Source organism: Jaculus jaculus, chromosome 5, assembly GCF_020740685.1.
Source record: "Jaculus jaculus isolate mJacJac1 chromosome 5, mJacJac1.mat.Y.cur, whole genome shotgun sequence".
In the NCBI taxonomy this organism is placed as follows: Eukaryota; Metazoa; Chordata; class Mammalia; order Rodentia; family Dipodidae; genus Jaculus; species Jaculus jaculus.
Window position 1 is genome coordinate 167773020 of NC_059106.1, and position 25446 is coordinate 167798465.

At 48.3% G+C, this 25446-nt stretch overlaps 1 protein-coding gene across 1 annotated transcript in view; it reads right to left on the bottom strand.

Moving 5' to 3' along the window:
• Positions 1 to 11546: 11546 nt before the first annotated feature.
• LOC101595032 (calpain-13) overlaps positions 11547 to 25446 on the bottom strand; it is an 88571-nt gene continuing 74671 nt past the window's right edge. Inside the window, exons 18-23 of the mRNA XM_045150752.1 lie at positions 25185 to 25253; positions 22158 to 22233; positions 20427 to 20555; positions 18872 to 18927; positions 17909 to 17974; positions 11547 to 11700 (exon numbers count right to left, since the gene is read on the bottom strand). Coding sequence (XP_045006687.1) covers positions 17948 to 17974; positions 18872 to 18927; positions 20427 to 20555; positions 22158 to 22233; positions 25185 to 25253 — 357 coding nt within the window. The 3' untranslated portion in view covers positions 11547 to 11700; positions 17909 to 17947. The remainder of the gene's footprint in view (positions 11701 to 17908; positions 17975 to 18871; positions 18928 to 20426; positions 20556 to 22157; positions 22234 to 25184; positions 25254 to 25446) is intronic.

The window sequence follows — 25446 nt, forward strand, 5'->3', positions numbered from 1 at the left end:
GTACCTTCCTGTGGGCCAGAAATACTGGATGGGGCAGTCACTCTCCTCCCCTCCTGGACATCCTTGTACCTTCACAGAGAAATGTCCAGGGGCCACAAGCTGGAACTCTTCGAGAAAGAAGTAGGGGGCTGGAGAGGTGGCTTAGCAGTTAAGGGGCTTGCCTGTGAGGACTAAGGACCCATGTCTGACTCTCCAGATCCCATGTAAGCCAGATGCACAAGATGAGGCAAGTGCAAGGTTGCACATGCGCACAAGGTGGCGCACACATCTGGAGTTCAAGTGCAGTGGCTGTTGTTCCAGTTCTCTCTGTCTTGCTCATTAAAAAAAAAAATGGTGATAAGGAACATGATCCAAGGGACAGGGATCCCAGTTCAAGGTTTAAAAAAAAAATGTGGGGCTCGTAATACTTTTTCCTCAGCTCCACTGGGGCGAGTCCTGGTGTTCTTGATCCTCATATCATAGTCCCCCACTTCTACCCTTTTTGGGTTGTGGTATGTATGTATAGGAATACGCTGCATTTAGAAGGGAACTTGTCTGCATGGCTCGTTAGTGATAGCAGTCTTACAGATCCCACAATAGGGCCAGGACCCTAAGGGAACCAAGCCAGGTGCACTGTGTCCTGTCTTCAGAGAACACCACTCATCCAACCTTATTCTGATTGTTTGGGTTCCTTTCCCACCTCAGCAGCTGGCATCTGGAATAGCAGCAGGCATGACACGGAACATCTGTGGCCAATAGCCTGGCTGTGTGACCCTGCCGTAGAGCCATGGTGGAGGTGGGCATATGGTCAGAGACCGGCACCATGACGGTGGGTGGGTGTGGAATCCAGGGCCATGCGCTTAGCTCTAGGACACTCCTACCTGGACAAGACTCTGGTAGCCAGGGCGTAGTAAGGGAAAGTATGGGGCCCACGAAGGAGTGAGTCAACTCAGAAAGAGGTGGAGCTTCAGGACTTGGACTACAGCCTCAGGCCTGCAGAATGGACCCTGCAGTTAACGCGGCCCGGTCCACAGCGCTCGCCAGTGATTCACGGAGATGGCCACTAGGGGGCACTGTCTCATCAGTATTCGCTCAGGGACATGGAGAGGCTGGCTAATGGCCAACTCCAGGTAGGCGGAGGGAGAGATTTTCATTTCTTTGCTCATAAACATCCAAGACGGAGGGACGCATCAGCTCCCATGTGGTGGGAAGATAGCCCTGCCTGGCTTAGCGCCCCAGACAGTGCGGGCCTCAGGCCGCTGCTGTGCTGTGAAGAGCTCTTTTTCATGGCTAGCAATTACTGCCCTCAACGTGGAACTTGACTCCCCAAGACTGTCACATGCAAGAGACCTTAGAAAGCTTCCTGTCCAGCCCCCCCTTGTTTTGAAGGCGGGGAAATTTATTTTTAATCTTGCAAGGTCAGGTGTATGCTGGGGGCAGGTAAAATGGCAGCAAATCAACTGAGTGCAGAAAATAACTTTTTGTTTCTTTGCAAAATATTTATTTTTTTGAGACAGAGAAAGAGGGAGAGGGAGGGGGGAGGGAGGGAAGGAGAGAGAGAGAGAATGAGAGAGAGAGAGAGAGAGAGAGAGAGAGAGAGAGAGAATGGGCATGCCAGGGCCTCCAGCCACTGCAAATGAACTCCAGGCACATGTGCCACCTTATGTACATCTGGCTTACGTGGATCCTGGGGAATTGAACCAAGGTCCTTGGCTTTGCAGGCAAGCACCTTAACCACTAAGCCATCTCTCCAGCCCTGAAAGTAACTTTTTTAATGTTCTATTTTAATATTTTATCATTTATTTATTTATTTGAGAGAGAGAAAGAGGCAGAGATAACTATTTTATTATTATTTAATTATTTTAGAGAGAGAAAGAGGCAGAGAGAGAGAGAGAGAATGGGCACGCCATGACCTCCAGCTAGTGCAAACGAACTCCAGATGCATGCACCACCTTGTACATCTCGCTTACATGGGTACTGGGGAACTGAACCTGGGTCCTTTGGCTTTACAGGAAAGTTCCTTAGTCTCTAAGCCATCTCTCCAGCCCAGAAAGTAACTTCTGTTGTGCTCAGAGAACATTTTATTTTAAAAGCAACAATAACAAGAAGATTGCACACCACCATCAAATGGTTCTCTTTAAATATTTTATTTATTTATTTGAGAGTGGGGGGGGGAGAGGGAGAGAGAAAGAATGGGCACACCAGGACCTCTAGCCACTTCAAACAAACTCCAGATGCATGTGCCACCTTGTACATCTGGCTTATGTGGGTTCTGGAGAATCAAACCTGGGTCCTTAGGCTTTGCAGGCAGGTGCCCTATCCACTAAACAACCATCCCTGTAGCCCACCAAATGGCTCTTGATTAAGCTAAAAAGCACTTGCGGCCCCTCCACTTTGGGAGAAGAGAGCCAGAAGAAGGCGTTTCCCGAAGGACGCACAGCTGAGTGGAGAAAGCGCTACGACCAGAGACCTGGGTCCCGGTTCGGCCGGGGCTCTGCCCACTGCCCCGTGCTCCGTGCTCTACACGATGCTCAGCTGCCTGTGCTCATGACCTGCGGGACTGCTTGCTGTGGATCTGGACAGAATCAGGAAGTCTTAGGGACACAAGCTGTCATGACAAGTGAGGGACCCAGTCAGGGCAACAGTGTGGGTGTGCGCGAGAGGAGGGTTCAGAGGCGACGGGGCAATTTCACAAACGCGGATGGGGCTGCTGGAGCTGGGCTGGCTGGAGGCCAGTGTACAGGCAAAACTGAACTTGGGTGGACAGGTGGACTACTGCGAGATGCCACTGTGACCATGAGGGGACAGCATTTCTCCCTGTTCTTTTTGATCTAAGGTGATTTTTTTTTTTTTTCTTCCCCAAGCACTGAAGAAGTCTTAGAAAACAGAGGGCATGTGAAACGATGCTTTAAGTGCAGAAAAGTGATGGGTGTGTCAGTACGGGCTTGAAATGTACTTCTCAAAGACAGTCATTTTACTGTTTTCCTGCCACTCTTTTCACTCCAGCAGCTATAGAATTTACACAGCTGCAAACCCGGAGAGCCGTGTGTCTATCTGCCTTGCATGATGGCCCTTCCATGGTCTAGAGGTTTTGTTTTTTTTAATATTTTATTTATTTATTTGAGATAGAAAAAGAGGAAGGGAGAGAGAAAGAGAAAGAGAATAGGTGCACCAGGGCATCCAGCCACTGCAAACAAACTCCATATGCATGCACCTCCTTGTGCATCTGGTTGATGTGGGTCCTGGGGAATCGAACCTCGGTCCTTTGGCTTTGTAGGCAAGTGCCTTAACCACTCAGCCATCTCTCCAGCACTGGTCTAGAGTTTTTGAGAGCAAGAATGTGTAGAGTGTGGGTTGAGATGCACAATCTGTGTATCTCCAAGCTCGTCTTCTTCTCCCTCTCCATCTTCCACAAGGCTGTAAAACCGGCCCCCATTACCCATTCTGAGCTGTCTTCTCAGATGCCGCGGGCACCTGCTCTGCCGCAGCCACGTGCCACTGCTGCACTCATTATTGACCGTTCTGCTGGGATATTAAGCACTTTGGGCTTGGCTGGGGGATTGTTAATCAACAACCTTGTCAGAGTGATGGATTCTGCTAGGATTATTGCTTAATTAGCTTGTTTAGGGCAAAAAACCCAACCAGGACGTAGGTTCTCTGCAAGCCAGAAGGAAGGGGGATGTGAGCAGAAGTGGTAGGAGGGATCTTGGGGCTCTCCCGGGTGGCAGGGTATGGCCAGCGTGGGCAGGGGTGGGGAGAGCAAGGCTTCTGACCAGATCTTCACGGATCATCAGGCATTTCTCCCTGTCCTCGCTGCAGCCTGGAGAGTTGAGCATTTGGTGGCGTTGAAGAGCAGTACTTCTGAGGTGTCGCCTGAGGACAGCATGAACTCTGGGCAGGGGAGGCTTTAAAAATTCATACTTTCAGGGGCTGGAGAGATGTCTTAGTGGTGAAGGCTCTGCCTGCAAAGCCTAAGGACCCAGCTTCTATTCCCCAGGACCCACATAAGCCAGACAGACAAGGTGACGCATGCGTCTGGAGTTTGCAGTGGCTGGAGGCCCTGGTGTGCCCATTTTCTCTGTTTCTCTCTCTACCTCTGTCTGCCTCTTTTTCTCTCTCTCAAATCAATAAGTAAATAATATTTCTCAGGCTGCCTTTCTGGAGCAGAATATCCCAGAGTTGTTTCAGTGTGGTGTGCATGTTCACGTGTGTATGAATGCATATTGTGGGGTGTCCTCTTTTAATCATTCCCCAACTTATTTTTAAGATATATTTAATTTTTTTCTTTATGAGAGAGAGATAGACAGAGAGAGAGAGAGAGAGAGAGAGAGAGAGAGAGAGGGAGGGAGAATGGGCACGCCAGGACCTTCAGCCGCTACAAACTCCAGATGCATGTGCCACCTTGTGTATCTGGCTTACGTGGGTCCTGGGGAATTGAACATGGGTCCTTTGGCTTTGCAGGCAAGTGCCTTATCTGCTAAGCCATCTTTCCAGCCCCAACTTATTCATTGAGATAGACTTATTTATTGAACCCAGAGGTCACCTATTTGGCTACTATTCCTAACTAGCTTGTCCTGAGGAATGTGCCTCCTCAGTGCTGGGATTACAGGCACACACTCTATATCCAGCATTTATTTATGTGGGTGCTGGTGATCCGAGTCCAGATTCTTTCACTTGTGCAGTCAATGTCTTTGTGATTGAGCCATCCCCAGCCCCCCCACCCCCAAGATTCTCTGAAACAAGTCAGCCTGGTGGTTCTGGCTCACCACGCAGTCTGACAGCCATGGCTCAGAGGTTTGAGGACAGGAGAGTGAGCTCTGAGTGGCACTGGGCACTGGGCACTGGGCACGCCCACACCTCTACACGACAGGCTCAGGCTCCAGTCTTCCCACCAGCACTTATGCATGCCCTCTTTCTGTCCACTTTCATCTTTGCTTTCCATTTTGTCCTCTGTCTCCCTCTCTTGTCTTCGTCTACATTGCCTGGCAGTCACTGAGCCAGGGACTCGCATTTCTGCCTTGCAATGACAAGACCACCTCCTGTCAGGGCAGAAGAGCCTGGCACTCTGTTTCCGTATTCAGGTGGCTTTAGCTCCAGAAGCTCTGGGTAGTAAGAGAAGCAGGTGTCACTCTTGTCCCTAGGCCATCGGCCCCTGATAGTTTGTTACCTGGCTCTCCAAACCTCTCTCCGGCCATCAGCATAGTCTTACTGATCTCCTCATCTTACAGGACCAGACGAGCTGTTTTAAGACCCCCAGGGAGAAGTCCGACAGACTCAGAGGTACCTGAGGTCCTCAGCCCGTTACACCCGCCTAGCTTTGGGGCCCTTCTTGCACTCGGCTCCACGGAGGTCCAACATGGAGACATGCAGGCTGGTCACGCTGGGATAAAGTGACCCCTCAGCTCCAGCCAGAGAAGCCAGAGTCATGGTATTCTGGGCACTGTAGCCTTCCTGAGCCCACTGGAGCCCAGCATGGCTCTGCAAGTCAGCTTGTCAATCAATTGATTGAGTAACCTCTCTCCATGCATCCCGTTATTTTAAAGAAGCCTGGCTGCCGAGTGTGCTGTGAACAGCAATCCAGCCATTGCAGCAGCAGCCTGGCCTAGCCCTGGGTTGCTCATGGTTAGCCCTGCGCTTGTAAACTGACGGGCCCTTTCTTGCTTCCCCAGGCCCAAGTAGGCCCAGAAAGCATGCATAAATTGGCTAGGCAGCTTCAGGTGACAGGAGCCCAAAGTGAATGCATAGCTTTCTCTTGGCTAACTGCCTGAACTGTCCTTGGTCCTGTAGGGGAAAATCGAGGCCATTACCCTTTCCCACAGGTCAGAAACATCCCAAGGGTCGGCCTTGCCTTATCTCTGCCCCCCCTAGGGAGTCCTTCCACACCCTTCTGAGACTTCCTAGAAAAGAGAGATTTCTGGGAAGAGTGCCCTTTTCCAGAAATCCTGACCCCAGATAACTGACATCAGGACTAGACTGGCTAAACCAGCCACCCACCCATGGGGCTCATAAAAACACTCCACCTGAGTCTTGAGGTGGGCTTTGCACCCCCCCTTTCTTCCCTGAGCAAGACCTCAGCCTTCTTTCTTTCTCTTAGGTTCTGGGCTTCTCAATGTTTTCCTTTCTTTACTTAAGCTCCCCTTCTCCAGTCTGTGGATTTCATTCACCGATTTCATAAGAATCATGGACACCCTACAATTACTGCTGTGTTGGCGTATCATGTCAATGCTTGGCAAGGCACCTCAAGATTCCTGCATCACTGGTGGGGTGGGCATGAACTGTATGGATGCGCCATACTTCCTCTGTGGATGCCCAAGGGAAAATTGTCTCTGGGTCTTGTAGGAATGGCTGGTTCACTCTTCTGGGCTTTGCCTGATAGCAAGTGCCAATGGTGACATGTGGCCCAGCGTGTTCACATGTAAAAGACATGAGGAAGTCTGGTGGTCCTGCATGCAGGCCTTATACTGCAAACACCACACAGGGGACCTGAAATGGTCAGAACCCTGTGGATTAGTTGTTTGTTTGTTTATTTTTAATTTTTATCTATTTGAGAGAGAGAGAGAGAGAATGGGTGCACCAGGGCTTCCAGCCACTGCAAATGAACTCCAGACACATGTGCCATCATGTGCATCTGGCTTACATGGGATCTGGAGAACTGAACCTGGGTCCTTAGGCTTCACAGGCAAGTGCCTTAGCTGCTAAGCCATCTCTCCAGCCTGGTTAGTCAGCTTTTTTACATACACCCAGGATGAGTTCACTTCCAAGTGCTGATCTTGCTCCTGGCATGCGGGTACATGGCAGTGCAACCTTGCCCACTCCATCTTACTTCTGATTGGTATGCTTGTAAGGTCACACCTGGAAAGCTTCCTACCTTCCTGTCCTTTAAAAATCATATATATATATATATATATATATATATATATGTTTTCATTTTATTTGAGAGAGAGAGTGAGAGAGCCATGTCAAGACCTCCAGCCACTGCAGATGAACTCTGCACATGCACCACCTTGTGCATCTGGCTTACATGGGTTCTGAGGAATCAAGCATGGGTCCATTGGCTTTGCAGACAAACGACTTAACCTCTAAACCATCTCTCCAGCCCAGCCATGATCTTTTTGAGATAGCTGAAAACCACCTGATGGATGAGGAGGAGGAGGGAGGGGCCTTAATTGCTGGCTGTGATTATCCTTTCAGCAAATGTATTTTCTTTTTTGAGTGAGAACCAAGACTCTTTCTTTTTCATGTGAGGAGAGACCTTTATGGAAAATGTGTTTTATTTTGACAGAACTCCAATGCTGGCGAACAGGATTATTTGGCAAGTGACACTGAATGGATCATTGCTGGGTCACCCAAATCACAATGGGGGAGAACAAAGGGATCAGTCTGGATCTCTGAAGAAATGGATTCATCAGGCAAGAGGATATTGGTGATCAGAGCTTCTCTTCTTTCCAACAATGTACATTTCCTGCTTCATTTTCCAGGAAGTCCACGATAATGTCACACAGTATCCTGAAGATCCTCTACTGGTCTTAGGGTGACCATTGCCTGACGCAGATGGGACCCCAGCCAAGACTCTGACTCCTTGGAAATGGCAGGTTGAGCTCCATCTCAACTATAAGGAACGGAACATCCCTTGGGAAGGAACCAGATCCTTGAGTGAACACTGGAAGCTTGTCCTAGAGAAAGACGTGGATGATCACATATAGAAGACCACCAGAGAGTAAAGATGTGGATGTTCACATAAAGAAGATCAGGGGGAGTGAAGATGTGGATGCTCACATACAGAAGATCAGGGGGAGTGAAGACGTGAAGACCAGGGGAGAGTAATGACATGGATGATCACATACAGAAGACCAGAGAGAGTGAAGACGTGGATGATCACATACAGAAGATTGGAGGAGAGTGAAGAAGTGGATGATCACATACAGAAGACCAGGGGAGAGTGAAGACGTGGATGACCCCATACAGAAGACCCTAGGACAGTAAAGACATGCTGCCCTCCTTCATTAATCGCGGAGGCCAGGCCCCATCCTACAGTGTCCAACACCAGGGGGAGCCAGTGAACTGTGATGATTCCAGCAGCCCGGCCTTTCTCCCACCCTCTCCCCCTGCCTCTGGCCTGCTCTAACTCCCAGAGGAAGCTATCTTCTATTATGGAAATGGAGGTTTCTAGGAGTTGTTTTCTCCCTCCTTGTATGTAAGCTCAGGCTGGTCTGGGATTCTGGAATCAACACCTTCCCCTTTGGTCATTCCTATGCCCTTCTAGTCCTGAGTGGGAGGAAAGTTGCCTCTCTGACAGCAAGCACCTGTAGACCCTGAATAAGAGATCAAAGCCCACTGCTTACAGGGCACCCCGCCCCATCTGCTCTGCTCTGCCTGCAGCTTGAATCCAAACTAAAACCAAGCCTGCCAAATGCCCCAGGACCCGCAGTGCTTCTACCAGCTGTTGTCCCTTCCTTCCCTCCTCTGGCAAACTGGAAAGGCTGAGGTGGCTGGGCAGTCAAAGGAGCAACAGGTCTGTCTTCTGTCCCTGCTGAGGCTTTCTGCTGCCTGTGGCCTTCTGCAGAGACGCGGCTTTGCTCAAGGGCAGGCGGCATAGATTCCACGTCTTCCATCGCTGGAAGTAGCCAGCTTCCCTGCTCCGGGACTGAAGATGTCTCAGCTCATCCTCCCTGTCTGTTTCCTCTTCTCTCGGGTCTGAAATTCATATCCTTCAGACAACTTGCTAGTTGGTCTACTTAATATCTTAGTAAGCGTGTGTGTGTGTGCACATGCATGCATGCTTATGTGTACATGTGGAATATGCACATGTGTGTGCAATGCATGGCTCATGTACACACCACCAGAGGAAGATATAGATGTCCTTGTCTAATGTACTTATGCCTTACTTCCTCACAGCAGGGTCCCTCGCAGCCTGGATCAGGGACCACCAGTGAGCTTCCCATCTCCAGCCCTCAGCGCTGGGCTTACAGGCCTAACTGCCCTGTCTAGCATTTTGAATATGAGTCCTGGGGCTTGAACTCTTGTCTTGTGCTCTTTCCCACAGACTCGTCTCTCCAGCCTCTAGTTATTTTTCTTTAAATACAAATTCAGTTTAATGCCCATAATTTTAAAATGCAAGGATGACCCACTTGGGGCTCTATGACTTCACGGAAGCACTGCCTTTGTTCTTTCTCTCAAGCTCAATAATAACATTTTTCTAAATTTCAAAAAAAAAAAAAATCAAAGAGTGAAATATGAATCTTGAAGGAAAAAGAGCAGATCCCTGTTCTGTTTCTGTCCTCAGTTTCTCCTTAAACTCTTTTCCTGATGCTTCTCCCCCCCCCCTTATTTCTAAATGATAAGCTTATTCAGTGGCTCTTTCATTTGTTAGTGTAAAATGCCTATTGATTTCTTAAGATGGAAGACAGAGCTCGGGTGTTCCTAACCCACCTTCATACCTCTATCTCCTCTCCCTTCATTCTTCTAATATACTTATATCACATTTGCGTTAGATCAATATTCAATTTTTACTTTATTACAATTACATCTGTACTCTTCACTGCTGAGTGAAGAGACACTTTGGAATCACATTTCTTCTTTCTGTAACTTTTTGTTCTTCTAGGAGTTAATAATTGCCTGATTTGTTTTGTCTGTATAGCTTGTTATTATCTTAATAATTCTTTCAAAACTCTCCAGCAGAATTTCAGACCCTCTCTGAACACTGATCTTCCCAGAGAGTGGCTGTCCTCTGGCAGTCGACCTCCTCAAAGCTCACTCCCGCTCCCCCTGGGGACTGCTGGCCTCTCCTGCTGGGGTTTTGGACTTTCCAGATGTTATCTGCAGGTGGATCTCTTGCTTCCTGGATCCCAACTCCTTCTTTCTAGTGGTTTATACTCCTGGAGTCTGCATGTGTTTTCCGACTTGGGCCCATTTATCTTCAAAACCGAACTCCAAAAGGCCAGACACTGGCCCTGGAAAGTGTCGAGAAACCAGCGCTGTACATTTGCCAGTGGGTCTGGAGTTATTAAATTAGCAGTATTTAGTCCAGGCCCCCAGCTCTTAACTCATTGTCCACGGGGGAGTTTCTTTCAAACTTCGGACAGTCTCATATGTCATGCCAGACTACAGCCCTGAATCTAGCCAGTCATCTCAAAAAGTTTTTCTTTGGTAGAAGGTTAGGAGAGATGATTTTATTGGGATAGAAGCCGACTCACTGGGAGACTCACTCTGAGGAAAATTGTTGATGTTACCCGGCAAGATCAAGGCCACTGCTGACCATTTTTCATTTTCATACAGATTAGAAAGAGGTAGCCCTTTCCTCAAGATGGTCTCGATGCAGCAGAAATTGTTACAAATACTAATTTTGTCAGCAGGCACTTAACTGCCACACGGACGGTACATCAGCATGGATATAGAGGACATTAGCTAGACAAGCTCTCAGCAGGATGTGATTTACAATGTATTAAACCTCTCGACTCTGAAATCAATTAAGATCAACATGGCCTTAAATGTCCAAGGAGCATGTCTCAATATACTATTAGCTGTTTTTAATGTATGAACTTGAGGGGGTGGGGACATGGCTCAGTGGATAAGGGGCTCGCTGCTTAAGCTGGAGCATGCGAGTTTGATCCCCAGCCCCCATGTACAAAAAGCCAGAAGCCGTGGCAGCACCTATAACCCCAGCACAAGACAGGACAGAGAGACCGCAGGCGGAGATGAGAGAATCACCTAGAAGCCCATGGTCAGTGCAGCAAGAGCAACAGCAGAGTGAAGGGCCGCCTTAACTGAGGTGCAGACGGAAGACTGATCCCCCCACGTGCCCCAGGACACGCACCCACACAGACACAGACACAGACACAATACACACACATAATAAAATACACCAAAGTTTAAAGAATTGACTTGGCATTTGATCGTTAATATTATCTACTGAGTGGCAATGAGGGCACATGCCTTGTTCCAAACAAGTAGATTCTCTGAGGGGCAGGCAGAGCGCTCCGCCATGTTCACACACTTATATCCTAAGCTACTAAGTCCGAGGAGAGCAGATGGGTTGAAGATAAGGCAGAAACAGAGGGAGAAATATCCTTACAATGGCAGTACCATCCAACTTGCCCGGCGAGGCTAGAGGGGGCGAAAGGTTTCCTATGTGTCGTTTGACATGACCCAGAAGCAGAGTGGCTGGTGATGAGGTTGCAGATGACTCCGTCAGCAAATGTCACGAAGCCTTTGCTGACTCCAATGATGCCTCTTTGCTCGCAGGACCAAATGAGCAGGAGCGGGAATTCTTTTCTGGACTGAATGCTGGACAATAGCAGAAGTCTCTTCTATTACTTATTTATTTCTTTGAGAGAGGAGGAGAAAGAGTGGACACAATAGGGCTTCTAGTCACTGCAAATGAACTCCAGATTGTCCATCTGGTTTACATGGGTCCTGGGGAATTGGACCTGAGTCCTTAGGCTTTGCAAACAAGCACTTTAACCACTAAGCCATCTCTCCAGCCTGTAAAAGTCTCTTTGACGACCAGATGTGATGGAAATCCCAGAGGAAAGTGTCTTTCACATGGAGGTAGCCGAGTACAGGGATGTAGGGCAGAGCTGAAATGTGGCCTCAGCACAGCAGAGCGGATTTCAAAAACACGAGGGACGAGTAAGTCAGGAAGTAGCGTCAATGACCGACTACAGACCCTGGTAGGTTAGCAGTAATAACCAAGGCAACATAAACTACATGCTCACCCTCGTCCTAGAGAAAGGAAAATAGGGACATAGTTGAAATAGTAGGAAACTTGGTTATTCATAATATTTACAAAAGTTAGGATGGGGACCAACAGAGGAAGACACACATCTAAAGGAATAATTTTTTTTAGTCATTTTGAAAATGGCTGTTGAGCGATTTCCCTATTAACATGCTGCTTTGTGTTTAACGAGGTTGCTACAAACAAGACATACCTAGATATAGAGCCTGGCGGGGAATACAGTTATCACACAAATAATTAAAAGTTTGTTAACTCAGCCAACTGCAAACAGATGGGAAATCCCTCAACCTGACAATCGGTATCTATGAAAAACCCAAAGCTAACATCATACTTAATAGTGAAGAGCAAGTGTTTATGCCAAGACCAGGAACGTCAGGATGTCTGCTTTCTCCATGTCTGTCCAGAATTATACTAGAGATTCTAGCCTGGATAAGTCAGCAAGGAAAAACAAAACAAACAAACAAACAAAAAAACAAAAGGAATAAAAGGGGTAAGAATTAGAAAGGAGAAAACAAGCCCACCTGCATTTCCAGATGATATGATTTTGTAACTATAAGGTGCTAAGGAGTTCTGTTAAAACTAGAACTAATAATGGAGTTCAGCAATGTTGCAAGACCAAGTCGGACGTGGTGGTGCACGCCTTTAATCCCGGCTCTTGGGAGGCAGACGTATGATTGCCGAGAGTTCGAGGCCACCTTGAGACTACATAGTGAATTTCAGGTTAGCCTGAGCTGGAGCGAGACCCTACCTTGGAAAACAAAACAAACAAACAAAAAAAAAATTGCAAGATCAGAGATGGGGCTGAGGAGATGTCTTAGTGGGTAAAGTGCCCATGGTGCCAACATGAAGACCTGATGAAGATCATCGGGCACCTGTGTAAAATGCTGCACACATTGGCATGCTCCTTCTATCCCTCTGGGAATCCCAATGGAATAAAACTGAAAGTACAGAATCAGTGTTTATGTTCTTCTAAGTGGATCTTCAAAGACAACAAAATGAAAGCTAGTCTTTCCAACCACAAGCCCTGTGAAAACTGGGTATGTATCTACACGTGAAAGAATAAAACTACACACCCCTACTTCACATACATAAAAACTTACTTCTGGGCAGTTCAAGGACCTAAATGATACGAGTTAAATAGTAAACTTGTTAGAAGATAAACTGGAGAAAACATCTGGAATTCTGGATGAGGCAATGATTCTTGGGCTATCCCACCAAAAGTGTGATTAAAGAAAAACCGATGCATTGGTCTTCATCAAAATAAAAAACTCAGGGCTGGAGAGAAGGCTTAGGGGTTAAGCACTTGCCTGGTGGAGCCTAAGGACCCAGATTCCAGGCTCGACTCCCCAGGACCCACATTAGCCAGATGCACAAGGGGCGCAATTGTTTGGAGTTCTTTTGCACTGGCTGGAGGCCCTGGTGTGCCCATTCTCTCTCTCTCTCTCTCTCTCTCTCTCTCTCTCTCTCTCTCTCTCTGCCTCTTTCTCTTTCTGTCTGTCACTCTAAAATAAGTAAATAAAAATAAAAAAAATAAAAAACTCAGGGCTGGGAAGGCTTAGTGGTTAAGGCACTCGCCTGCAAAGCCAAAGACCCAGGTTCAATTGCCCAGTATCCAGGTGAGCTAGATGCATAAGGGGGCACAAGCATCTGGAGTTTGTTCACAGTGGCTAGAGGCCCTAGTGTGCCCATTCTCTCTTTCTCTTTCTTTCTTTCAAATAAATAAATAAAATGAAATAACATATTTTTAAAAATCACAAACTCCTGTACTGCAAATGATATCATCAAGTCCAATACCATTCAATCTGACATCACCCAAAACTGAGAAGACTGCCTATAGCTTGGAAGAATAATTGACAAATTACATATACAAGGGAGTCATAACTCGGCTATAAAAATGACCCACAACTCAGTAGCGACAAGATACAGAACCCAATTTTAAAATGGGTCAAAGGATTTGAAAAGACATTTCTCCAAAGAAAATCTACAAGTAGCTGGTAATCACCAGAAAGATGCTGACATCACTTGTCATGAGGAAAGTGCAAATCAAAACCATATTGAGATATCACTTCAAACCTCGAGGATGATTATAATACAGAGACAGATTGGTGGGAATGTAAAATGGATTTCTGCACAGTTACCATATGATCCTGCAGTTCTGTTTCAAGGTATACATAACCAAGTGAAGATATATAATCACCCAAAAGCTAGTACCCCCCAATCCTCAAAGGGTTATTAATAATAGTCAGAAAGTAGAAACAACTTCAGTATCTACCAGTTGTTGAATGGTGACTAAGATATGGTATAGCAACAGTGAAATCTTACTTAGCACTGAAAAGGAATGTAGTATTAAGATGTGTGCTACAAGACAGATGAATCCTGAAAACATCCTGAGTGAAAGAAACAGTGACAAAGGACCATGTGTTGTGTGATTCCATCCGTATGCAGTGTCTATGCATATGCAGTCTTTAGGGGTTCAGATTGGGGACTAGGGGCTGCCTAGGACGTGAAGGTCAGATGGAATTGAAGAGGGAGCACTAGGTAGGCATGACGTTTATTCATATGGTGATGAAAAATATTTTAAAATTACATGGTAGAAATGGTAGCTTAACTCTGTGACAAGACTAAAGATCATTGAACTCTCAACTTGTTTGATATTTTAAAATTAAAAAAAAAAAAAAAGCATTTTCTGAGGTAGGGTCTGATCCTGTAGCTCTTGGCTACTCTGTAACTTGCTATGTGATGTAGGCTGGCCCAGAACTTGCAATCCTCCTCTCTGTGCCTTTCAAGTGCTATGTTGATAAGCTTGAACCACACATCCAGCTTGGACTCTGCATTTTTATTTTTTATTTATTTAGTATGCACATGTATGGGCAGTGCATGTGGAGGCTAGAAGGTGACATCAAAGCTCTTCAATTGATTTCCACCTTATGTTTTGAGACAGGGTCTCTCCTGAAACCTGGAGCCCACCAATTCAGCTTCATTAGCTAGTCAATAAGCTCCAGGGATCTTCCTGTCTCTGCCTCCCCAGCCCTGGGGTTACAGGGGCACATCCCTGTGCCCCACTTTTCATGGGTGATGGGGACCTAAGTTTAAGTCCTCATGCTTGCATGGCAACCTCTTTACCAACTAAACCATCTCCCCAGCCTCTGTACGCTATCCTTGAGATAAGTGATATACATTACATCTCAATAAATCTCTCTAAAATGTAAACAACAGGGTCTGAGGTCAGCAGTTAAAGGTGCCCGTTTGTGAAGCCTGCCATCCCGGGGTTGATTCTCCAATACTCCTGTAAAGCTGGATGCAAAGTGGTGTATGCATCTGGTGTTCATTTGCAGCAGTGAGACACCATGGTGTGCTCGTGTGCACACACACCCTGCACATGCACGGGTACACACGCACACACACACACACACACACACACACACACACACACACATACACTTTAAAAACACAGAAAGGAATGGGCAGTAAGGAAAAAAAGCGTGTTGAGTTTTATGACTAAGGGAAATTGATGTGTGAATAAATGATTTGTGAACTGACAGTTAAGACCTGCGGGATCAGGAGATTGGTGACTCACAGCCAGGGCAGACCAGACTTCAAAGTCAAAGACCTGCAACTGGGAAAACACGGTGTTCAGACGGCAGTGGCAGCCTGCAGGCGTGGTGGCGCTAGACGCAGAAGCCGGGTGTGGCCACACGGGTGAGCGGGCGGCGGGGCAGGCCCCAGGGTTGGGTCCGTTTTAACGACTCAAGATTTGCCTTGTACATGAATGAGAAGACCTTGAAGGGGCTTAACTTGGGCAGTGGAGCAAATGGATTTGAATTTTTAAAGCATAACTCTGACTAAAGGGAATTGATTTGAGGAATATGACTGGATATAGCAAAATAAGATCAGAAGGCAATGCAAATTTCAGGGGGACAGATGATGTCTGAGAAATGCAAAGCAAAGTACTTTGAGGAGGTAGTGGGGGGTGGGGACTTGGTGACTTAGCTCCTTTGTGAAGTCTGGGCCACCGTGGGAGGAAAGAGAACCAGCTGTAGCTGGAAGGAGCGTGAGGTGGACGAGACGTACAAGGTTTGAATGGGAAGGAACGTGAGGTGGGCGAAATGTAAAATGAAAAAGGTGACTTGTTTGATCGGAAAACTCCAGGGAAAGAGACAGATTAGTATTCCGAAGACAGAGCAGAGAATTCAATCAGGCCCTTGCAAAGGTGGATGGTAATGAGCTACAGAACACCCTCAGAGGGAGATGCCCTCTAAGAGACCCGGAGGAGGGGAGGAGGTGCTGCTAATGCAGGTGGATTTGTAGACGTGGAGGTATAACTTCCTCCTCCTCCTCCTGCTGCTGCTGCCAATTGTGTGATGCAATGCATGAGCCAAGAGTGAAGGCTTATCGTACAGCATGATGTCAGAGAGAGGCAATTAATGAGGAAGACAGGAGCACGCTCAGGGTTGATGAGAGGCACTAACGAAGGAAGACCGAAATACACATGCATTCTCTACTAAACTTATATATATATATATTTTCTATACTCCCTTTTCATATAATATTCAAAACAGAAAGTGTAGAAAAAGTATCTAAGAGGGAAGTGGGATTCTAAATGGAGGAACAAGGATTCCGTCACTTCAAAAGTTCAAGCCTGTGGACCCTGCAAGCCAAATTAGCTGCAAGATGCAATTGAAGGGTCATTCTTCACATTAGAATCATGCAAACTGAAACAGACACAAGAAAATTAGAAGTGACCTGTTTTCTTTTTTTTTTTTTTTTAAGGAGTGAATAAGGAATTCAGTATAGTTGAGTCAACTTGACTATGGTCACTTTGTTAACTTGTACTTATTAGGAAGTACCAAATGTTTATAAGGAAGTACTGATGCTAAAATATTCTATCTTCATACAGAATGTCTATCTTACCGTTTTAAGGTGCATACAGGACTAGTATGATTGAGTAAATACTGCTTACAGGAAGAATAGAGTCTCTGAGGATGTGACGGCTACTGTCAACTTGATGGGATTAAGAAGCACCTATGGGATGAGTGAGGCACACTTTGGGTGTGGCTATGAGGATGTTTTCAGAGAGGGTTAACTGTGTGGGTAAGACATGGCATGAAAGGGGGTGGCTCTATCGCCACAATGGATAAAAAGAGAAAATGGAGAACGTCAGCTGAGCACCAGCATGCCTCTCCCTCTGGTTTCTGACTGGGGATGACGTGTGCCCGACCCTTTGGTGCTCAGGCTGCTGAACCTTCTTTTCCTTGGTGGGCAGTAACACCTCAGGCCCTACGTTATTAAAGTTGGTCATATCAGGCATCTTTTCTCAGCAAAATAGAGAAAAGTGACTAACACGGAGGGCACTGGTCACAGTCCAAGAACTATACATTTCAACAGGGTCTTAGCATATAGAAACTGGTCACAGGAGGTGCTAGCTGAGCGTCAACAGGAATAACTAGAGAAGACAGACTCTGAGCAAGTAACCAGGTCATCCTCCAGGATAGTCTAGTCTCTGTTCCTTCACAGTAGTCCAGAGAATGAAGCTAGAAAGTCCTGGAGAAGTAGACGGTCACCTCTAGATTAAGAATATGTAGCACACAGAGACGCCCAAAAGTGGGGGTCACAAACTCTCCAGCTCCCCAGGCTTGAAGTCTAGAACATTCTGTCAGGTCTTCTGCTACAGCAGGGTGGAAATACGTCACTTTAGTTCCCATACAACTGCAGGGCTTGTTCCAGGAAATTAGATGTAAAGGAAATGTGATGTGTTCCTGCTCTAGCTCATGCTAGAGGTATACATGCAGATGATGACAGATGTCCACATCTGCCCACAGCCAGTGAGGCAGTGGCAGAGCTAAGGATGGACCCAGCTGTCCTCTCCCCTGATCCACACCATTCTCTCTCTCTCTCTTAACCATTTCTACTCCCTTGCCTAAAATGAGTGATCACCTTCTGTGTTTGGAACATCAACTGCAAAGTTCTAAATCTGTGATTCATGACGTTCAGGCCACCTTCTTTGTGAATGTGCACTGCTCTATGTGGCCTGGATGGAATCTGCAGCACGGGCCTTGAGGCTCATGAGCCCTGAGCAGCTGGGCCTTGGCTCACAAGGATAAGTTTCCTCAAGTATCTGGGGCAGTCAATTTCCAGGGAGCCTTCCATGCAGTTCCTAGAGACAGAGGAAAGGATTATAAAGCCATCCTGCCTTACCTGGCCTGGGAGGTCTGTGGAATCCGCTGAGCTCTTGCCTCAGTTGTACATGACAAGGTTCATCCACTGAGAAATAAGCATCATCGTTGCAATCATGTTGAATGTACTTCTGATTGTGCACATGTGCATGCCTGCTTGTGTGTGTGTATGTGTGTCCGTATGTGTGTATGGGGGGGGTCAAGGACACCCTCAGGTGTCATCCCCAGGACTCCATCCACCTCTTCTTCACATGGGGGGGGGGGACGTCATTATCTTGGAACTCACCACTTCAGCTATAATGGCTAGCCAGCGAGCTCCAGGGACCTTCCTGCCTTTTCCTCCTGGGAGCTGGGAGTAAAGGCATGTGATGCCATCGCAATTTTATGTTCCATGCATAATGCGGACTGAACTCAGGCTCTTGTGAGGCAAACACTTTATCCACTGAGCTATCTACCCAGCCATACAGTCAATTCTTTAAACTGGGTCATTTAATACAGAGCAGGGTAAACAACCACCCCTTCCTTTCTTATTGTCCTTTTCTAGCTAATTCCAGCCCAAACAGGAGACCTCAGTGCCCTGTCTCAACATATGTTCCACTACTCCCTAAATAGCCTAGTGGCGAGAGGTATATGTGAGGTCGACCAGCTGGCCGGTTGGGTGGCTCTAAAATTCATTGGGAGCAGGCTTGATGTACAGTAAGCTCAGCAGGCTGTTCTTCAGTTCCCTCCTGGATTTATGACTCCCACATAATCCTCTGCTTTATTAAGCTATTGGAAAAAAATAAAATCTGTCTGCCAAGATCTTAAAGCAGCCTGGCAGCCCACAATATATAAAGGCAGTAATTGGAGGTGGGGGGCGGGCAGCAGCTTGGCTGGCCTTTGATGGCACATTCAATATCCCTAGGGAGAAAAATGTCCCTTGGCATTGGATCAGGAGAAGGCAGCTGAGGTCTGTGCCTGGTCCTGGGAGGGAAAGGTGCCTCACCTCTGTTTCTGTCAGGTAGAGTCCTCTTCCATCTTTGGAGAGGTTGCGGAATGCCTCTAGGATAAAGAAAGTTTTTGACTTGCTGAGTGGTGGGGAAGGCAGGTTGAGGTAGGGCCCATGTGGAGACAGGAGCCACTGTGTAACAGAGTGTGGCTCATGCAGGCCTGTCCTCGGGCTTCTCTCTGTGGCCCAGCGCTATGCTGTGTGCTCTGTGGCCTCTCCCCGTCCAGATTCTGTCCACCCTGGGTGGCTCTGCCCTCAGCTGTGGGGTAAGTGTCTTATCTTTCTTTCATGGTGGGAATGGTTTGGAGAACCTCACCAATCTATCCGCAAACTCTCCGAGGGCCAGGTTTCCCCCCAGACTTCACACCTCTCAATCTTTGTTAATTTGGTCACTTGGTACTCTGGGATTTTTTTTTTTGTTTTGCTGTGCCTCATGGCTGTGGTGGTGCCATGATTCAGAGGAGTTTCCAGCTTGGCTTCTCCTTCATGTGCAGCAGTGTCCTGAACCTTACTGTGGCCTGGAGGCACACATGAGATTTCTTTGAAAACAAAGGCAAAATCTCCTGGGGAGCCATCTTTGGATTTCTAAAGCTTGAGGAAAGACCTTTTGCCCTACATCCACTTGTGTGGGAAATTCCTCTTGCAGAGACTGACATCCTTTCTTGCATACCAGAGGAGTGGGTTTCAGTTATCAACACAACTGGAGAAGAGACAGGGTGATTTAAAGGTGGCACCTTGTTCCTGAGAGAAGCTGACCAGAGTGAGGAGGAAAACAAAGGAGCTGGGTGTGAAGGTGCCAGAAGCCATTCCTTTCACCCACCCTCTCCTCCTGCCCCTGGCCTGCTCTAACTCCCAGAGGGAGCTTTCTTCTATTATGGAAATAGAGGTCTCAAGGAGCTGTTTTCTACCTCTCCCTGTTAGAAAGCTGAGGCTGGTCTGGGATCCTGGAATCAACACCTTCTCCTCTGGTCATTCCCAGGCCCTTCTGTGCCTGAGTGGGAGGAAAGGGCCCCTCCCTGACAGCAAGCACCTGTAGACCCCAAACCAGAGACCAGAGCCCTCTTTCCAAAGATTTAGGACCCTATGGCTCCAGCTAGATTGCCACCCCAAGTGAAACAGACGCCCATACAGTATGGGCCAGACACCCTACAGAACACAGTGGAAGAGCCCCCCCTCCTTACTTCTCCACAGGAAGACTTGAAAAACCTTTTCCTCCTCTTACTAGGGGCTCAGAGCTCCCCCTCACTTTCTTTGTGAACCTGCCACTGCCTTGTTGGCATCAGTAAATCTTTGCACCCCAGAAGAAACTGTCTCAGTGCATCTCTATGCTTCTCTAAGCTCCGAGCCCAACCTTGGGGAATGCGGGGGGACGGGGGGGGGGGAAGTTACAAAGGGGACACTGGAGGCCTGGCCAGCCACAGCGTGTGCAGCCTCAGCTGGCTCTGCTTCTGTGGAAAGGGACCGAGCCTGAGACCTCACTCCATTGTCCTAGTTATCGATTGAGTTCTCTGGTCATGGTGAAGGGCTCCAGGATGCCCGCAGGGTCTCTTACTTGCCATCGTTTCCAGCCGCATCAGTAAACACACCAGACTAGGGAAGCTGATCTGGTCGGAGCTGTCACTGTACCTCAGCGTCAGGAGACCCAGCAGCTCCCTGCTGACGAAGACCCCTGTAAGGAAATCTGGGACAGCAGAGGGAGCCGGTGAGTGAGTGGACTAGAGGTGGGCTTCCCCCTGGCCCCCAAAGCTCACGAAAACCTGCCCAGAGGGCCCCGTGGCCTCCCACCACCTGCGCTCCTCAGGCTGGCATGATGGCCCATCTCACGCCGTGTTTCTCTGACGCTCCTGTCCTTTTCCCTGTTGGATGCTGGGCCCTAGTGACACAGGTCTGCAGCTTGGTCAGAGACCAACTCCAGAGGCTCAAAACGCTCCACAAAGGCACCGGCCACATAGGGGACCATAGGATAGTGGCTATCAGTTGTTTGCTCTGGCAAGCGAGCGTACACTTGCAAGCTGAGCCATCGGTCAAGGAACGTGCCTGGCAGCCTGTGGTACTCCTGAAGCAGGAGATACATTTAGTTTCTGCAGTAGAGTTAATAAAATGTGAATCAAGAGCCTTCAGATAGCCTGTGCTCCCCAGCCTGGTGTCTTCTTCCCACATCTCTCATCTCCATCACTCCTTAAAGTTACCTGCCTGGCACAGTTCTCTATTCCTCCCCCTTTTGTTCTATGGTCATTACTTGAGGGCCCTTTACTGATTCCATCCTTAACTAGTCCTTCCGTGCTTCTCAAGTTGTGGGCCCCCACCATGCTCGAGAGTATCACCTGGGAACCTATCAGAAAGGCAAATTCTCCATCCTCATTCCAGACCTCCTAAGTGGGAAACCGAGGGAAGAATCGGCCTTCCTTGCTCTACAAGCCCTGTACAGACCTCTGATGAGGCTCCAGGTCTGAGCCCAGAAGTCCTCTACTATACAGATAGAAGGGGAGGAGCCTTGCTCAAGTGGGGAGCAGAATCATGTATTTCTACCTGGCTCCGCTGTCTATGCCCAGATGCCATGGGCAGGAGAATTATAAAGACTTTTCCTTTCAGTGCTAACCTGGGAGAATATGATTTTTCAGTTTATTAAGGAAGGTGGCCATTTCCTTACGTAACCTTTTTGTGATCTGTCTTCCCCACGGGCACAGCGGAGGTAATGACTCCTGTCCTTCCTGGCTAGCAGGGTGGTAGAGACAATCGAATGGGATGATGTGAATAGTTCTTGGTGAACCATGAAGCACTTAAGCACCCGGAGGCATTGTTATCATTATCCCAGGACTGAAAGCTTTTTGCCTACTTGAAGCCAACAGACGCCATTTGCTTTAATTTAGCCCCAAACCCTCTGTGAAGACAGACACACAAGATCACCAGCCAGCCTGTAGGTATTTAACTCTGACGACCCCGACACTGAGCTAGAAGCACCCAGAAGGCGAGCTCCGTCCCTGGTAGGGTATCAATCATGCGGAGTTATTTTCTCATAGAGCTGCGCCGGGGGAGAAAAAGGCAGCTGGGGAAATTGACCCAGCAGAGCTCAGGCGGAGGTGGGAGGGGTGTTTGATGTCTGAATCCCGAATGCTGGAGGCCGACCAAGGTCATCACAGACAGGGAAGGACTCGTGAGCTATAACTCTCTGCTTTCCCAACTGACTGGCCTCACTGAGCCAGCCTGGCCTACTGCATGCTGGGAGTGTGGGTATCACACAGACTCCATGGTCGCATCATCCCAAGCCCCGCCCCCACGTTACCTGTGTTCTGTATGGCTTTCCACAAATCTGAGCCCAGGAGGACTCCAGAGCTTCTCTGGCTGTTCTGGAAAACATGCTGATGGGGGAAAGAAGGAAGACACCCGTGAGGACCGACAATGTGGGTGCAGAAGTCCTTTCTCCACGTCTGGAGGAAGCTTTGGGAAAGTGTGCATGGAGCCAGTTCGGGAGTGGCCAGGGCAGCAGAGCGGGAGGCCAGGGCACGCAGGAGTGGCCACCCCTGCTAAGTCCATCAGCCTGCCCTAGCTTGGGCCTAACGGTTCCCCCTCCTATCTTCTTGCTACGCACCCAGAGCATTTTGCTGCCTTTGAGGAAGTAGACTTGATCTGACTTCCTGGGTGTGAGTCTCAGCTCAAGTATTTTCCTTAGGCAAGCTACGCCGTCTTTCCAGGCCTCCTCTGCGCCTCCATCTGGATCGCAGGTCTAGTCACGGTGCCTGGCCCTCAGGGGTGTTGCGTGTGACAAGCCCATGAGCAACGTCTCTGAAGGGCTCAGCATCCCCGGCACCTAAGCGAGCGTGCACGCTCATGTGTGAGTGCGTGAGAATGTTCTAGAGGAAACGCTGAGAGAGGTGGAACTGTGTCTGGGCACAGGCACGGCTGTGGGTAGTTTTCCTCTGCCTCAGCCTCACTGCCATCCTGGTCCACAACAAACTTCCCAGAAAACTGATTCCCGGACCCTTAGGCCAACGCCCAGCCTTGAATTAAATGGGCAGCTGCCTCTGAGCTGAGCCCAGAATTGTCGGTGCCCAGCTGCCCCGCAGGAGCTCGTGAAGCACAATGACCACACAGCGGCGTGAGGCTGACTCTGGGACCCTGTGGTTGTACCACAGCAGCGTGAGCTCATATGGCTTCTGAGGTGCCCCCCCCCCCCAACTTGTGCTCCGCTCCCTCGGTCACTGGCTAGCTTGGCCCTCTGCTCAGGCTCTGGATGCTGCAGTGTTGCATGCAAGGAGGAGCTCTGGGGAAAGATGAGCGCGAGGAAACTCCTGCAGTCTGGGAGGGCAGAGGCATGCCAAGCAGGGCAGTGCCCTGTGAGAAACCAACACACCCGCATAGCCGCACAGCAGCACTTGATTCAGCCTTTCCGCATGTTGCAGAGGTATTTGGTGATGTGCAGAAACATGGATGGGTACTTTTTGTTTTATAAGAGCAAATTTCATTTGCGTGTAGTGTTTTCCCTTGTGTGTGCATATAGAACAGTGTGTGTGTATGTGTGTGTGTGTGTGTGTGTATAATGCGTGCATGTGTGTGCACGCTGCGGATGCCGGAAGGTGCTGGGTGTCTGCTGGTGTTGGCTTTCCACCTTGTTTCCCCAAGGCAGAGCCTCACTGAACCCTAGCCTCTTGATTTTCCATTATACCATCTATCCAGGAAGCCCCAGAAATCCTCCTGTCTCCACCACTTTCAGCTCTAGGGTTACAGGCATGTGAAGCTATGCCCAGCGGTTTTGTTTTTAAACATTTTATTTAAGAGAGACAGGGAGAGAGAGAAAGAATGGGCACGCCAGGGCCTCTAGCCACTGCAAACAAACTTCAGATGCATGTGCCACCCCAGTGCTTCTGGATTAAGTGGGTACTGGGGAGTTGAACCTGGGTCCTAATGCTTAGCAGGCAAGCACCTTAATCACTAAACCATCTCTCCAGCCCCATGTCCAGCCTTTTATTCAGTGCTGGGGATCAACTTATGTCCTCATGCTTGTCAGCAAGTGTTCCTGCCCATGGAGCCATCTACCTAGCCTGTCTCTCTTCCTTCCTTCTTTCCCTCCTTCCTTCCTCTCTCTTTCTCTCTCTCTCTCTTTCTATTTTCATTCCGAGGCAGGGTCCTTCTGTGTAGCATAGGCTGGTCTAAAACTCACTCTATAGTCCAAACTGACTCTCGGCTCAGTCTCTTGAGTCCTGGGATTACAGGTGTGTACTCTTATGTCTGGCTGTATTATATCTTTACTTAGTGTATGTGTGCATACATATTATAGGACAAACTCTGACAAACATTTACTAGGTCTTAATACTGTCTATTCAGTTGGTTGGATCATTTTTTATTTTATTTTATTCTGTTTTCTTGAGGTAGGGTCTCCCTCTAGCCCAGGCTGACCTGGAATTCACTATGTAGTCTGAGGCTGGCCTCAAACTCACAGAGAGCCTCCTACCTCATCCTAAAGGTGTGAGCCATCACTTCTAGCCATGTTGTCTTTTTTTAAAATTTATTTTTGCTCATCTATATTTTCTACTATGAACAGACTTCATTTTTGTCATAAGGAAAGGTTATTTTTAAGTACGAATATTAAGGGAAACAGTGTGGCTTGTCCTGACAGATGTGGGCTAGAGTGTGGAGAACCAGCCAGAAGGGGCACTAATCAGATCTTGGGGCTGGCAATGAAGGCTTGGCAGGGCAGGAGTGTCTGGGGCCTTTATGGTAGGTGGGTCTGGCCAGGCTTGGAGTATAGGAAGGAGAGCAGGGAAAGTCACAAGAATGGGATGCTTATAGGGAGCAGTTGGCAATCTTAGAGTTGGGGTCAGAGGAAACGGAATAATAAACAGAGCTTCCTTAGAACCCAAAAGTTGGGGCCTAACTCAGAGGGCCTGTGTGCCACTCTGACACATTTAGACTTTGTCCTGAGGCCAGTGGGAGGTCACACCCAAGCCATAGACCAGCCACATGTTTTGGCAGGTCCTCTGGCTAAGGGAGGACCTGCCAAAACAAGAGAGGGGCTTGCGGACCGAGGGCTGCTGCTATGAATCTGGGGGGGGGGGGAGTAGGGCACTGTCCCCCGGTATCTCTAGCTATGGTCCATGGTAATTTCTAGAACATTCTCCATCATGCAGCTCTATCCGGCAGTGCCTCGGCTTCCCACGTCTCGTGGACGTGTCCCCAGACAATACACAAGCTATCTCTGGAAGTAGGGGCAAGGTTCCTCTCCTTTCATACTGAAGGGCTGGGCAACCAGTGAGGGTTTGCCAAGACTAGGTGAAGTCAACGTGTCAGTCCTGGAGAGCATGCTGGCAAGTACCTGGTAATGGACGAGGCGACGCCATAGTCTCCCAAACTCCTCCCGGTCAAGCCGCCCGTTCACTTTTAGCTGGAGGAAAAGTTAAAGAGCTAACTGGTCCAGGGTGTGCGTGTGTTGGCGTGCGTGCATGGGTACATGCGTGTGTGCATGCATGTGCATGTGTGTATGTAGTTGATGGGTGTGTGTGGGGGGGGCTGCTGGCTTGTCGGTAAAGCAACTAGAAAACCAGTGCAGTGTCACCTGGTCATGGCCCCATGCCGAC